At 40.4% G+C, this 15,094-nt stretch overlaps 1 protein-coding gene across 1 annotated transcript in view; it reads right to left on the bottom strand.

Moving 5' to 3' along the window:
- Positions 1-15,094, bottom strand: part of LOC119731154 (low-density lipoprotein receptor-related protein 4-like) — a 50,016-nt gene that overhangs the window by 3,346 nt on the left and 31,576 nt on the right. Inside the window, exons 12-15 of the mRNA XM_038204201.1 lie at positions 12,320-12,436; positions 6,873-7,296; positions 5,899-6,057; positions 5,640-5,790 (exon numbers count right to left, since the gene is read on the bottom strand). Of these exons, the coding sequence (XP_038060129.1) occupies positions 5,640-5,790; positions 5,899-6,057; positions 6,873-7,296; positions 12,320-12,436 (851 nt within the window). The remainder of the gene's footprint in view (positions 1-5,639; positions 5,791-5,898; positions 6,058-6,872; positions 7,297-12,319; positions 12,437-15,094) is intronic.

The raw sequence follows: 15,094 nt of genomic DNA, 5'->3' as shown, positions 1-15,094 counted from the left end.
ATACCGACCGAGCACATATTTATTCCCATTCATAAATACCTTATCTGTAAAAAAATATCAAATAATTCGTTCAAAAAATCCCGATTTTGTTCAACAAGTTCACTTCATGCTTTTTGAAACATCCCTCTAGCAAAATAATGGAGTGTTCAGCTGGCGAGTAAGATGTAAACAACCCTTTTATGGAGATTGACGCGCGCGTGGCATGTTCTGAGCGATGTCGCGCAGAACGCACCTGGCGCGTTGCATTTTGAATTTAGAACTATAAAATTCTGACTCCCTGGTAGTGTTGCGCATGCCTACGTGAGGATTGTGAACGTTCAACCAATGAAACAATAAGAGGCACTAGATTTTTAGGAGTCCACATTTTATGTGACACTGGAAAAGTGTTTAAGACCAGCTAGCCATGTCTTTATCATCCGTTTAAGACCGGCCACGTGACGGGCTCTCGACCAATAGGAATAGCTAAACTGTCTGAGGTATTTATGAATTTTTTTTTTAAATCACTATTTTATGTATTTTATTTATTTTATTACACTTCTCCACTGGCTGATATAAAAAAAATATTACAAGATCTACAGAATCACAGATTAAAAAACACAGGAAATATACAATTTCAATAAATTGATAAAAAAGAGTTTATGCCAAAATACGTATGGATTAAGCCAGTGAGTGGCAAGAAGGAACAGGTGACTAGCACCTCTACAGAGCCATCCTACCACAGGAAAACGAGATCCTACAAATTATTTGTGTTTCTTTTCTACAAAAAAAGAAAAAGAGGGGCGGAGCGTAGGATAGGTAGAACAAACAGCCAAAGGGGAAAACAAGGGAAAGAAGAAGGAAGAATTAAACAAAGGGGGAGGGGGGGGGACGGTAAGCGATACTAGAACTGAAAAGAGTTAATTTCAAGTGGAAGACTGGCGAGGGGAATAAAAGAAACCGGAATTGGACCTGCAGCCAGCACAACAACAGTGAGACGCCCAGGTACAAACATCATCGGTTTCAAAGCTGCAGTTGAATTTTGTTTTCTTAAACTCCAGAACTTGAGTCTTGAACGATGAAAATGACGAATCTGATCTGGCTGCAAGTGGGAGCTGGTTCCATGTACTAACTATGCCCTGAAAATAAAAAGCTTTGTGGGATTCAGAATTGCAGTGGGGAACGGATAATTTGAAAGGATCAGCTGATAGTCTTGTTGTAGGGCAGCCCTGGTTAGAGTTGAACTGAACAAAATTATCCAGAGATGTATCATAATGACCAGCCTTACATTAAAAACAGTACACAAGGTCCTGGATTTCTCTTCTGAATGACAAAGGCATCAACTCAAGGCTAAATAAGCGCAATTTGTAATCCATGTCAGGGTAGCGCGGCATAAATTTAGTTGCACGTCTCTGAGCACCTTCAAGTAACCCTATATTGAGTTTCGACGTACCACTCCATACTGGACTACAGTACTCCAAGTCACTTCTGACCAGTGATACATAAAGTATAATGCTCACTTTTCAAGCACATTATTTTGCAGACCTGTTTCCAAAGTCAATTTGTGACCACAACTCCCATTACTGGAAAATAAATTGTCAACTGTTCTCTCAGAGAAGACTACTTTAGAAATATTGCTGAAAAATAGGCTGTCAGGAGAGTGACACTGCCTTGGCCTGACAATTAACCACACAGATCACTCAGCACCTTGTTTGCCTTGCCTGGGGCTATTTCACACAGTTTGTTTTACATTATGCCCCAATCCACATAGCTTGATTTCCTCTACATGGCTGTGAGTAAATTGGATAACATTGGTCACTTCCTGTTGGGTATGACCTGCGCCAGTGACTGCCCAGAGCTTGTCAGACATGATTACGTCTCTTGAAATGGGAAATTCCTTTCTTTTTCTTCTTTTTCCAGGGTCCAATGTCATGGCACTGCTTACCAGTAGTGAATAATCTTCATTCCCTGTAGCATAAACTTTTGTGTGATGTTCAGCACATTCACATCTTTGTGTGGACTTGTGGATTGTGCTCGTGTGTAACTGTGTATACCCCATGCTAACAGGGTTAGCACAGAATTTATGACAGGATGATGATCATATGTGCAGCATTTTATTGTTAGTACAATCATGAATTTGGGACCTGAATTGCATACTAAAGTTGTTCACTGTACTGCATAATTGTGTACATCTGTAACCAGGAATTCTTTCTTGCTGCACCCTACTGAGATGCCATTTGTTGGGCAGTGTCTCTTTTTTGAGGAAAAGATTGACATGGGTGGCCTAGTTTATCTCTTTTTAAATAAAAATGAGAAAACTGACCAGTACAGGACCTGAATGTGCACATACATGTATGCTCTATCCACCCGAGTTATCTGACAAATTACAAAGTCACATTTTCTCAATTCAAACATTGTCTCTGGTGACCTGGCTAGCTTCTCACAGTGAACAAACCCTGCAGTGCTCTACCCAGCTGTTCTATCCAGTCATTTGCAGGCTGTTATTTTTATCGGTTCAAACACTGTCTCTTGTGAGCAAGCTTATCATGCTGTCAACGAAAGTGCTATCATGCTGTCAACGATGGTAATAGTTTGGCCTCTTGAACCCAAGACCCTGGTTCCCTGTGCAGGTGCTTTATCGTGCAGTTTCTCACTTTATTGGTGCAAATATTGTCTCTGGTGAGCCAACTCACCTGAAATGTAATGAGACTGCATGTACCTTATTATTTGTGTTAAATCAGTCAGTGCTCAAAAATTATATCTTACCAAAAAATTAACCTAAGTGTTAGGTATCCGGTCAGCTGGTAGCGTAACAACTAATTTCAGATTTTCCAATTGGCATCAGCAGGTGAGCGGAACTAAAGCACACAGCTGTCAGGATTAGTATACATCAGCTTTAAGTTGTGCGATACTGGATCAAAGAGATAGTGTTGTTAATTTATTTATGTACTTCACTGGATATGAACCCAAAAGCAGCCAAACTACAGAACTTTACCAAAATCCACCAAACATGGCACATCTGAACAAAACAACACAAAACAAAACTCATTCGTTCAGTTCAATATGTATAAAATGGGTATTTTAGTGTCATTTGTTTCTACTTGTTTAACCAAAGATTATCAAAACTTGCACTACAAAGTATCCCTCCCAACCCCCCCCCCCCCCCACCCCCAAAAAAGAAGAAATTCGTTTGAGGGATAGCATTATCATAGTAAAATTACTCACAGGAATACTTTTAAGATTATTTGGTATCTTTCATTAGCTAAAACCCATGTGAATAGAAAAACAGTTTTTCTTAAACCATTACATCTGTTATTTCTCTTTATTGACATCTGCTGTTTCTCCACGCAGACAGGCAGTTTCCTTGACATTTTAAAAATAAACTTTCCAAAAGTGTATCAGGATTAGGTGTAACCAATCATCAATCACTTTGTCTGAGCCAACAAGACTTCTTAGGGACAAGGACAAGGACAAGGTGTTGGAGGGCTTACATGCTTCACTTCAGCACCTATGATCAAGATCCAATCATCTGCCAAGAGTCACAAAAATCAATGCATCATTCAATAAAGCACCTGTGAGCTGCAGCTTGATTGCACCAACCTTTCCATCTTCCTCAGCAAGGTGAGGGGCAGATTTATTAACCAGCCAGTGAGTGTTCCAGACATCCCATGGCATTTCTCACACTTTAAATTTATTGAATCATTGGTAGCTAACAACTGTCAGACTATGCTTGTCAGACTTACATGTAGAAACTCAAATCTTCATGATTGGGTTCAGCTATACTTATAAGTGTCCTATTCTAATCAAACCAAACAGGCCTGTGAAATGAACTTCAAACTCAATTTTGTGAAGATGAACAAATGTACAAAAATGTATGTGCCTCTGAGTTAAGTTAACAGAACGGGAGACCACATCTGACTTTTTATTAAAAGTTGCCTCTTTCATTACTGATAAATGAATGTGCATTTTTAAAATAAGAGAGTGTTTGGGGAAGAGGGGTTACAGAATGGAATATGGTTTTGCCAAAATACTTCTAAAGATGTCCCGTGAACTCGGGAAAATGTGTCTTCATCAAGCATCCTATTATTTAAGCATGAAAACAGTTGTTAAAGTGTCAAGCAATGCAACAGGAGTGAATAGGAGAAGGTACTGGCTGCTCTTTCCTGCCAATTTAAGGGGAAAATGTCCAAAGGAGAGGCCTGTGAACATTCAGTTATTCAAATATTTAGGTCACCTCATAACCAGCGACCCCAAAATCGACACGATATGGCATAAAATTGTGAGCGCCTTGGAAAGCTGGTCCCGTCTAAAACACATAATTTTTGGACAAGGAAATCCCACTCTTTATCCGAGTCAGAATTCTCAAGTCAACAGTGTGAGCCAGGCTTACATATGCGATGCAGGTGACAGCTAAACAAAATTCCCAAATCGACTCAGATATGGACCAGGTTCCACCGCAAAATGATTAAAGGCGGCAATGCCTGACAAACCCACCATCTTAAAACCTAAAGAATGACGACATTGACAATGCTGACTGGGACCGGGCTTTCAAGTTCAGTAACGCAAAGATCCTCCAGCTTGCATGCACAAGTAGTATAGCATCGTTCTGCGAAAAGCAGCACTTTAAATTCATAGCGCAAAACCCACCACTGCAGAATGATGAACTACAAAAGATGCTATGCTTTGCTCAACCACATAGTGGTCAAGCGGCGCATTGGGCACGCCTCAGTAAAAATGCCCACATCGAACCAATGCAGCTACTCAAGATTATGTTTAACCACAAAGATTTCAACAAGTGGCTACTACAAAAGTATGACCATGGCTCCTCAAGCTTGTAAACCACGCACGCGGAAAACAAAGATAACGACGACATGAAAGCCCCGCTATCAGTGCAGGCAGCACAGAACACTGACTGAACTGGTACTCTAAACGAATAATGTTTTATCCCCCAAAATCCAAGTTTTGTGCTCAATATTAAATTGTCATATGAACAAATATGGGCTACTGCAGTTTTCCTTACTGTTACCAGATTAGAGTAGGAAAACATTTTACAAAATGTATGTAAATATTCAGTCCAATAAATAAGATGACTTAAAGGTGTGCATTACAGCGCCACACTGGACGTAATCACTGTGCTCCAGCGCAAGTGTTCCACAGACTGCAGTGTTGCAAAGTCCCTCGTTTTTGACCAGTGCTTTTTGTGTAAACAAGTGGCGCCAAAATATAGTCCTTTTCTCTATGTCTTAAATTGAAGGGAAAAAATTACTTTTTCCCAGCAAAGAGTTCATGTGATGTGTTCCATGAGGGCAATTTGTGCAAATTTGATGTTCTGGGTATTTCTGAGGTATATCTCGTCTGATAACAATCTGAAGTAGCAGTGATCATATTCGGTGTTCAAGTATGTGAGGTCAACGTGGTGGCTGCATTATACCTACTGGGGTCAGAAGCCAGGCTGGCAATATCTCACTGCAAACCCAAGCGATGGGTTGCATAATGCAAGAGAAAGGACAGGGCAGTGGTCGGACAAAAACAATCATTAAGTCATTATCTTTAAGGTTTATGCTGTTTAGTGAAACCTACTGGACAATAAACTAGCCCAGGGATCCTGGATCCAAGAAGTAACACGTTTAGAATACAGCATGCCATATGATATTTGAACCTACCGTAGTTGCAACTGGTGAGGGGGGAGTTGTACGACAGTCTGTGGCAGTGCTATTATTCTGGGGTCTGTCTAACCCTTGTTGGTAGTTGAGTCTGTCCTGAGACTGCATGTTAATGATCTCTGTGTGGAGAGTAGCATTAGGTATCTTGGATCTGAAAGGAAATGCATGAACCTTGAGGTTAGTTATAACGGTTAGCTGAAAGAGAGGCTGCACCAACTTCCCCGATGTAACCCTGAGTTTTAACAACATGACAACTCACCTCTTCCTGTGGATGAGGCAAGCAATACCAACAATGATGAGAAAGATGGGAACAAGTATTCCTACGGAGACAGCCGCTACCATAGCACCACTCATCCCACTGGCTGGAATGATGGGTTTGACTAACAAGCAACGCTCACCAGCATAGCCGGACAAACAGCTGAATACAAAAAAAAGTTGTCTATTAAGTGCTGAAACTGGACATGAGAGATTGTTGTGATAGGGTATCAAAGTACAAAAGTATCACCATTTTGAAGTTTTGAATAAACTTGAACAAAAGACAAACTATTTCAGGCACCAGATGTCCAAATTGGTTGGCAAGATTCCGTACATCAGTTGTGAATAAAATAGTGACAACATAAAACTGTACCTCCAAACTGGAAGTTGAGAACAAGTAAGTTCCCATAGCATTTCACAGAGTTGCAAACACTGGAAATAGAGCATGATTGGTAGAATCTAAGAATGCATTCCTGTCTGACTGCTAAAAATATGTTTTATGGTTCACACAACTTTTGTTCCCTATTATATCTGGGTCTCCACAAGGCATTAATTTTCAAAACACCCTTTCTTCTTTATAGTGCAGCGGTGATATTGTGATGCATAGTGAATCATGACCTATAATGTATTGCACTACATATTGTACATGTCTTATGAAAACATGAATTTGTTGCTTCCCCAGCTGGTACCTATCCCATATCAGTGGTTTGTTAGTGCTGGATCATATGCGACACCATTGGTCAGTCGACCAGCATTGGAAATTCATACAAAAATACCACTTTTCTTGAAAATGACAGCACACCAGGTGCCAAGATTTTACAGGATGCTTCAGACTGTCAATCACTGTCAAACAGTCCAGTAAGGTATTTCATAATACTTCGGTAGTTTTGTTTCTTTGATGTTTGCAAATGTTTTACATTAATTCCCTTTAAATTCTCTTGCATTAAATGTGAATTGGCCTTCAGTTCAAGGACCCACCTGCAGGACGGTTTCTTGATATTGATGAGCCAACGACAGACTCCGCCATTTACACAATAGTAGCGGTACTCCGGCCCGCATTGCCCAAAATGGGACATATCTGGGGTGGTGCGCTGCCCACCAATCACGTCATCTGGGTACGAGGTTACCGTGGCTGCACCTTCAACAGTTTCATCCCTGCCGCTACTGCTGCTTTGAGTCAGGCTATGGTGGGAGGATACTGGTATATGCTGGTCAGGCGGCAAGGTAGAGCGAGAGGCTGTGGTGCTCCTTGCAGTGGTCAAGGAAGGGTGGTGCCAATGTCGGGTGTTGCTAGCCATCATGGTGAAGGACTGGCTGGTTGTGGAGCTCTTGGTGGTTGTAGTCGGCAGAGGGTAGGTGATTTGGGGCGGGGCTATCAACTCTGATCTAGGCGTTGTTGGGGCTGTAAAATACACAAGGCCAAAAGAAAACCTAAGGTTAGTATAATACTGACACTATTGAGTTATTAGAGTGGGCTCTAATGCAAATTGGGGTCTATATAATACATTATGAGAAAGTATGCACTTGTGTATGACACCAATGTTATCTACAAAATAGCCTGACATTTGCAGTAGGGCTGCCAACCCTGGTTATGTCATTGCAAAAGGTGAGTGCACAATACACAAGAACACTGCTGAATGGAACACTGCTTACCAATCATTCAGGAACACAGCACGAACAGTAGACAGACCTACCAAGTCACACGCATTTGGTGTGTGTCACACGCTTAAGAGTCAATTCACACGCTCACATGCCGGACAATCGTAACTGACACGCCTAATGCCAATTGTTCTGAACACATATTTTTAGGTTTTCGGGACAAGAATATAGAACAATGTTTCGTGGTGGGGCTAAGCACTTTTGCAACTTCAGTTCTTTGCGAAGATCATGATTATATATCGCCACGCAGCGTAGAGACACCTCATCATCCCCAGGGCCAGCCAATGGCCTTGTAACAAGATTATGTTCAGTGCTGCGCCCCTGCAGTAAACTCCCAGGTGTACAGTAGGGTTGCATCAAGCGTGTGTGCCAACAATGTGTTGTGCAATACTTCCTGCTGATATTGTTGATGTCCTCTATTGTGGTGCGGCCCCTACCTTGATTTGTTCACCTCTAGTGCCTTGCTGTAGAGCAAAATATGCACCTGTAATTTCACAGGCAAGTGAAATTTCATCATGGCATTTTTCCCCAAAAAGAACATAAGTTACTGTCAAACTTGTATTTAGGTAAGGTCCAACAGAGAGGAGATGATAATGCATGGGCATCAATCCGTGGGTGAAGGGGGGGGGGCATCGCCCCTTTTTTAAGTTGGGTGATATCGTCTCCGAATAAAATTGTTGCCTACATTTGATTCTTTGGCTGCTCAGAATAGCTGATTCAACTATGACTTCAAACTCAAAAATGATGTTTAAATGATGATCTTTTGCTTTAAAAAAAAATTGTTAGGGTGGTCAGAAATTGCCTCAAATCGCACCACAGAGCGTCCAGCAGGCCCAGAACCCCACACCGTTAGGGATTCACGCTCGCATTAGTTCTGATCAAGGCATTCCCCCCCCCCCCCACCCCCCTCCACGTTTGAGAAGCGAGTGATATATCAAAATTTGTCAAACCTTAAAGAAATCTTTGAACGCTAACTTGGGATTTTCTAAAAGATTTTCAAGTGGGCCACATTATTCTTGGCTGATTTTGTGCCCAATGTCCGGATGCCACCATTTTGCATTTCGGCTTTGCCACTCGCCGCTGTCACTCACCAAGCTTTTGTGTGATCTTGGCATCTCTGACAGTAGATGGTGCTTTTTTACCACTTTTGAAAGCTCCAGTGTGGAGACACACCATGTACGCAGACAGATTCACAGGCATACGGCGTAAAGTATACAATCTCAGAGTGTGCAGGGTAGGTTGGGGATGATTCCAGGGGAAAAGAGAAGGGGAAGAAGAAACTACATATCTCCCCCAACCACCAATGAAATTAAAGCCTATCAGTTTGTTGAATAAATTTCTAAAAGTATAATTATCACCTAAATTGATGATTTAGTGCAGTTTCAAAAACTGCATTGTTCTTCTGAAACACTTCTAAAAAAATTTATTTTTATATCTCTAAAACGCACCCACAAAACAAGTCTACCATTATTTCAGCACTTGTTGATATGTCCAGGGACAGCAGAATACAAACTTACAGTCAGTGATTGGGCAGATTGTATGGTAAGTTCAATTAAAGTGCATATTTGCTACAGCATTTTTGTGTGTGGTGATGTGAGTAATTAAGGGGCAATGAGTCGATAAACACAGGATGAACAGGATCAACCTGATGCCCACTCATAAATGTCTGCCTTTAATTTCCCAACTCCAGTGAGCTACTGGCTCACTAGACAAACATGCCTGGACCCATGTCTTTGAGGAAAGCCATTAACAGTGTAGAACATTGATTGGGTTAAAAAAATGTATACACCTATCGGCTCAAGCATATAAATGTGTTAACATTTGTATGGTGCATGCACATTTTGTAAAATTCAATTAAGATTTCCATCCTTGGAAGGACCCATTTCAAGGTCAAATTACTTTATGGTTGAATAAAGGAATTTACTGGAGCAGGGCTTGAACTTGCCACCTTTAGAACACCATGGCCATACATGTACTGCCGCTCTACTAACTGAGCTATATGTTGGTGATCTAACAATTTCGTTGATGTGTTTGTTCAAGGGCACTAATCAAAGTCTTGGAACAATATATCATATGTCATATGCTAACAAAATAAGCAATGCTACAAACCTGAAAAATAGACAGTGGACATCACTCAGAGAGGATACTGTTTTTATGACAAATCATCGAATAAACTACAGGTCTAATTAACCAAAGTCCACAATTTTACAACAGGAAATTGGAATGCTATATTGCTCACCTTCCTAAGCCTTTAATGGAATTAGGGTTAATTAGAGCTCACCGCAGATTTCCCACCCATCATGCACCTTTGATTCCTAAGTCTTGCTAGACCAAGTCGTAGCACCAATGATTGGATTGTAACTTTATTTGTCAGTGTTGTCTGGCACTTAATAACACATTTTATGTTGGCACCAGTTAGGGATAGCATTCTGGTTTTTGTTTCCAAGAAAGGGGAGAGAAACTAACTCTTCTTGGACAATCGTAATATCAACAGCCACTGGTCAAAGACGCTTGTTGAGTTGAAAGTACATCCAATTAATTGTAGGACCTACCTGAAGAAATTAGAAGATTAGCCCTGTCCTTACCATGGGCGACACGGAACTACCCCCTGCTGCTTACCATAGGCGACTTTAGTCGATTAGGAAGCTACACACAGAACACACTCAACACAGATATATTCACTGCTTTTCAGCAAGCTGGCATGTTGGTATGTTTTGCCACCCATACATCAACCATATACCAGCCGAAAGAGTGTTTTTGTATTGTTCTAATGAGGTAGTTTATTTCTAGCGTTGCCAAATGTTGCGAAAATTTAAGAAAAGAGCTTCAGAAGTATTCACGCACAATTTGAGGTATGGAGTGCCATTTGGTCATGTGGTGAAATGGCTTGCAGTTTGATAAATGGGACCAGATCAACAAACAGGCATAACATTCTTATTTTTATACATAGGGCCTTGATTTTTACACCACATAAATGAGTAAAGTTCACACATACTGAAATTTGTATCCTTGTGGAGTCATTTTTTTGTTCTCCTGTACTAACATTTTAGAATGTGAAAATCTAGTTTCTATTTTAACCAGAATTAATTTCCTGGGCTGAAATTTTGACTTAATATCCCTTACATAAAATACTTCAATTTGCGACAGATCAACACACCTTGGAAATTCCTAGTTTTTGAGTAAAATCCATATATCTATTTCGTGATAACCTTGTGGAGACAGATTCATCTATAGAAATTGTCCTGTGGAGACGTATACATTGTACAATCTTTTGTTCCCTAATACACCCATGTCTCCACAGGGTACCGTGTTTCAGATCAAGGAACAAAGTTTAAACACATCACTTTTGATTTTAATCACTACTTGGCAGTTAAAATCCGGGTTGAAAAAAAGAGTTTTCAAGTTACAGACTTGTATTTGAGTCACCAAACATCGAGTCCGAGTCCAAGTCACCTCTCCCGAGTCCGAGTCCGAGTCGTGCAGGTCAAGTCCGAGTCCGAGTCACCAGTCAAAACAGTCGAGTCCGAGTTATGAGTCACCTTTACTAATATACAGTTGACTCTCGTTAATACAAACTCTGTTAAAACAAATTCTGGTTATAGCAAACATAAAGCCTTGGTCCCAACTGTGCATTTATGTGCACAATGGGACAGGCACTCCTCTAGTGATATAACAAACTTTTTGGCTAGGTCCGGCTGAGTTTTCGACTGAATATTGGATGTAAATTTTGAGGTACATGTACTGCTAAAACCTCACAGTGTGAATGTTTCCATTTTTCACTGCTTTGAACTGAAAATACATGTATAACCAGGTTCTGGAAAGGATAATCTGGCACCGAACACTATCAAATTTGTTTACAATTTATCAAGAATGGACGCTGCATTATATATTTTGATAGTTGATTTCCCAAATCAATATATATCGGAAACAAGCCAGCAGCTGTGTACAGATGTGTTTCCTCTGCACAGCACTGACTGTATCGCTTGCTCATGAGAGGATCGTCTTCAAAATAATTTCTAATTTGTTTTGTGGTCATTTTGGTCAAGTCCCGAGTCACGCAGGTCGAGTCCGAGTTCAAGTCCGAGTCTGCAGGGTCATTCGTCATCGTGACCCGAGTCCGAGTCCGAGTCCGAGTCCGAGTCCGAGTCATGGAAAATGGGACTCAAGTCAGACTCAAGTCCGAGTCCGAGTCAAGAGTCATACAAGTCTTGACAGACTTGCAATCCAATTTTCATGCTCTAGTGATCTCCGCATGATTGAGCAAACAATTTGGTCCTGGAGAGAGCCAAGTGAATATAACAATGCGGAAAGGAAAGGGTTAACTCTTCATCAATTAAATTCTTGTAGACACTGTTTATCGTGAGGAACCTGGGCTAAGGACTTTTTCCGTAAGGGTTAATTGTTTTCATTGAATACTAGCTACAATAAAGACAAGCAGTGTACCCATAGGTCAATGTTCTGCAAATCAAATACGTTGGATTTAATAACTTATAACTTAAGTTAATTTTTTTTAGGTAGTCACATTTGGACAATCATTTTTTTTTTGTTACAGAGTATTTAACAATATCTGAAAACATGACGCAAAGGAAGAAGTGTTCACACTCTCTCATCATTAAGTTACACAGTGCCCTGTTTTGTTTATGCAAGGGAACATAACCATTCTTCATACCATATTCATCACTAAATATATACAAAACCTCAACAATAGGAAGACATTATGAAAAGTTAACTATAAAATGAAACAAATCGTTTGAAGAAATCCTCACCTATGCAGGTATATCCATTGCCATTAAATCCCGGCTTGCACCGACAGTAGAAGCTCGGGTCTGTGTCCTCACAGAATGCGTTGACGCTACAGTTGTGCTTGCCAGTGTAACATTCATCTGAAAGTTATTTTGAGCAGAGGGGAGGAGAGGAGGGACAAAAAGGACTGTGTAAGTTGGATGGGAAGAAATGACGATGACTTAGCAGGGAGGAGGTGACACATGGGCATTAGCCAATGGCTGCCGGGGGATGAAGTGCAAAATCCAACCTATGCATCACCACAACAAAAATTGACCATGCTTCCTGAACGACATGTAAATACCCAGCTGTGTTTAAACTGAGTGTCAAGAGGAGGCGAAGAATCTCATAAAGTTATTTTTTTTCAATATGTACAAAGTCAGGATTGTATTATAAATATACACTGTTTGAGACTCATAGGTAAAAACTCCTTTGATGTTCTGTGAAAATAATGTGTGCAGAACAGGGTTTTGGTGGGAAAGTTGTAAGGAAAGATTATTGACAGCTGATTAAGATGTATTGACAGCTGATTAAGATGTTTAATCAGTGGCAATAAGACTTACATAAGGCCAAAAAAATAAAGTCTCCAGTTTCTGGTATGCGCGCGCGTCACCGTAGCCATGCGCGTCGGCAAAATGAAAAAGTTTTTTTTTCAATACAAGATGATGTCTCAAAACCGCCAAACTCACTGGTTTGACTGGAATCCTGCTGCTGCACAATTTTAACGGTTTTTAGATGGGGTTATGATCGAGAATAAGCTTTATGTGGCCTCTCTGGACTCCCATATATTTGCACTAAGTTTAGTCGGGCACCATTTGCAGTCATCAGCCGACATTTGAAGCCAAAAAAAAAAAAAAAAACAGGTAAAAAAAAAAAAAAAGCCGCGTCGCCGCACCACTTTTGGGGCAAGCTCCATACCAGAAACCGGAGACTTTTTTTTTTGGCCTAATAGACCTGAAGTTCTTGCAAATTTTTAAAAAAAATTTGGGGGGGAGGGGAGGGGAGAGGGTACCTTAGCTGTTGCTGAAACAGAACCCAATATTGGCAACACCCAAAAGAAAGGTATCTTGTTTAAAAGTTCACCGCTCAAAAAAAAAATCCACCAGCAACTTTACCCCAACGGATATTGTTATGTGCAGCAGAGATCAGCCAAACAATTTTGTGTCTGTGTTCTGTTGTTAAATGTTTGATTTGTAAAAAGTGAAACTTACACCGACTTCACTATGTCCGTATTCAACATTGAGTTAAACTGTCTGGCATATTGCATGGATTTCAGGGTCTTAAAAAGACTTTGTTACCTTACTTGTATTACAAATTGACAACAACCACAATCTATCGTTGGTGAAGATCATGGCCAACAACTCTGGTATGGCCCTTCCAAATTCCCCCAACAAATTCTCAGTTATTTAAAAATAACATAACTGCTGCCAAAAGTGGATTAGGCCAAAAAAAAAATTAGTCGGTCTCTGGTCAGCGCGCGCGTCGATTTTAATCATGCGCGACGATCTTTTTTTTTCCAAAATGTTCCGCAGTAGCTCCAACAGCGCCCTCTATTTCCGCACCTCCTCAATTTTTTTTACCAAAGAGCACCAAGGAATGGGAAACTGCAATATTCATGGCTAATTCATACATATATTTACTTAGATGCATTTGCCATTTACAACTGCACACACATTGTCTTGTTATTATAGTCTCGTATATATTTAATATTTATGGCATAAAACTGGCCGAGAAAAGGACGCTTTTTATTTTATGATGACCACTTGACACGTCATAACTTGCGACATGTTTTAAGCCATTGTCAAGAAACTTACGACACGTTCAACACATCGCAACTTTCCTGAAATGTAATCGTACAACACATCGTGATTGCGACGCGGCAGCACTTCGTGAAATCGGGTGCAGGAATACTGTTTTGATAATCCACTGGCTATTGGTAAAATCTCCTCAAACAGATAGTGTCACATCCTTGTGCATGTGTGGTTTGTTGACAATTTTGTTAACTTGATTTCAGTCCGTTTCTTTCAGCTTCAAGGCATGGTCATATCAAAGAAACAAGCAATTGATAATCCCACAAAAATGTTCAAAAATAACATCATCATCATCAACAACAGCAACAACAACAATGTGCGAAAATGCTAACTTGAGCACAAGTAATCCAAAATGCCTTTGTAGCTCTATGGTTCAAAGCCTCCATGTAATTCCTTAACTGAAAGGCAAAACAAAATCCAAATAAATTCCACCAACATTCTGCCATTCAATCTATTTCTGTAGCTGGGCATAAGGAAGAAACGTTCATGGTTGGCAATCAAGAAGTCCCCACCAGGGCCAAGTCACAAAACACTTGAAGGAAATGAAAGGCAGCAGTCCCTGATGAGATAAACATGAAGTGGTGAAAACGGGAAGGGGATGGGTAGATGACACATTTCTGCGACTGCTTGATCACGATATGGTTAGGTCACACGACACCTGTCTGGCTACATGCTACATTCGATTTGAATTGATGAGCGAGTCTTGAAACTACCTAATGACAGTATGTGCAGTACCATCCTATGCAGCAATGGTGGTAGAATATGGTGGGGTGCACTACATGCATCTCTCAATACAACAACAAAAACAGACACCCACAAAAAAAAAAAAAATTAAAAGACAATAATTTTTAAACATTAATTATTGAGGTGTGTATAGATTTTGACTGATGGTACTAATCTCCTACCATGAAATAGCGCTTGCCATAAGCTACTTTTGTAGAGTTGACA

This window comes from Patiria miniata, unplaced genomic scaffold (assembly GCF_015706575.1).
Source record: "Patiria miniata isolate m_02_andy unplaced genomic scaffold, ASM1570657v1 HiC_scaffold_23, whole genome shotgun sequence".
Classification (NCBI taxonomy): Eukaryota; Metazoa; Echinodermata; class Asteroidea; order Valvatida; family Asterinidae; genus Patiria; species Patiria miniata.
Note: the sequence above shows the minus strand (reverse complement) of the source record. Positions and strands in the feature narration are given on the sequence as shown.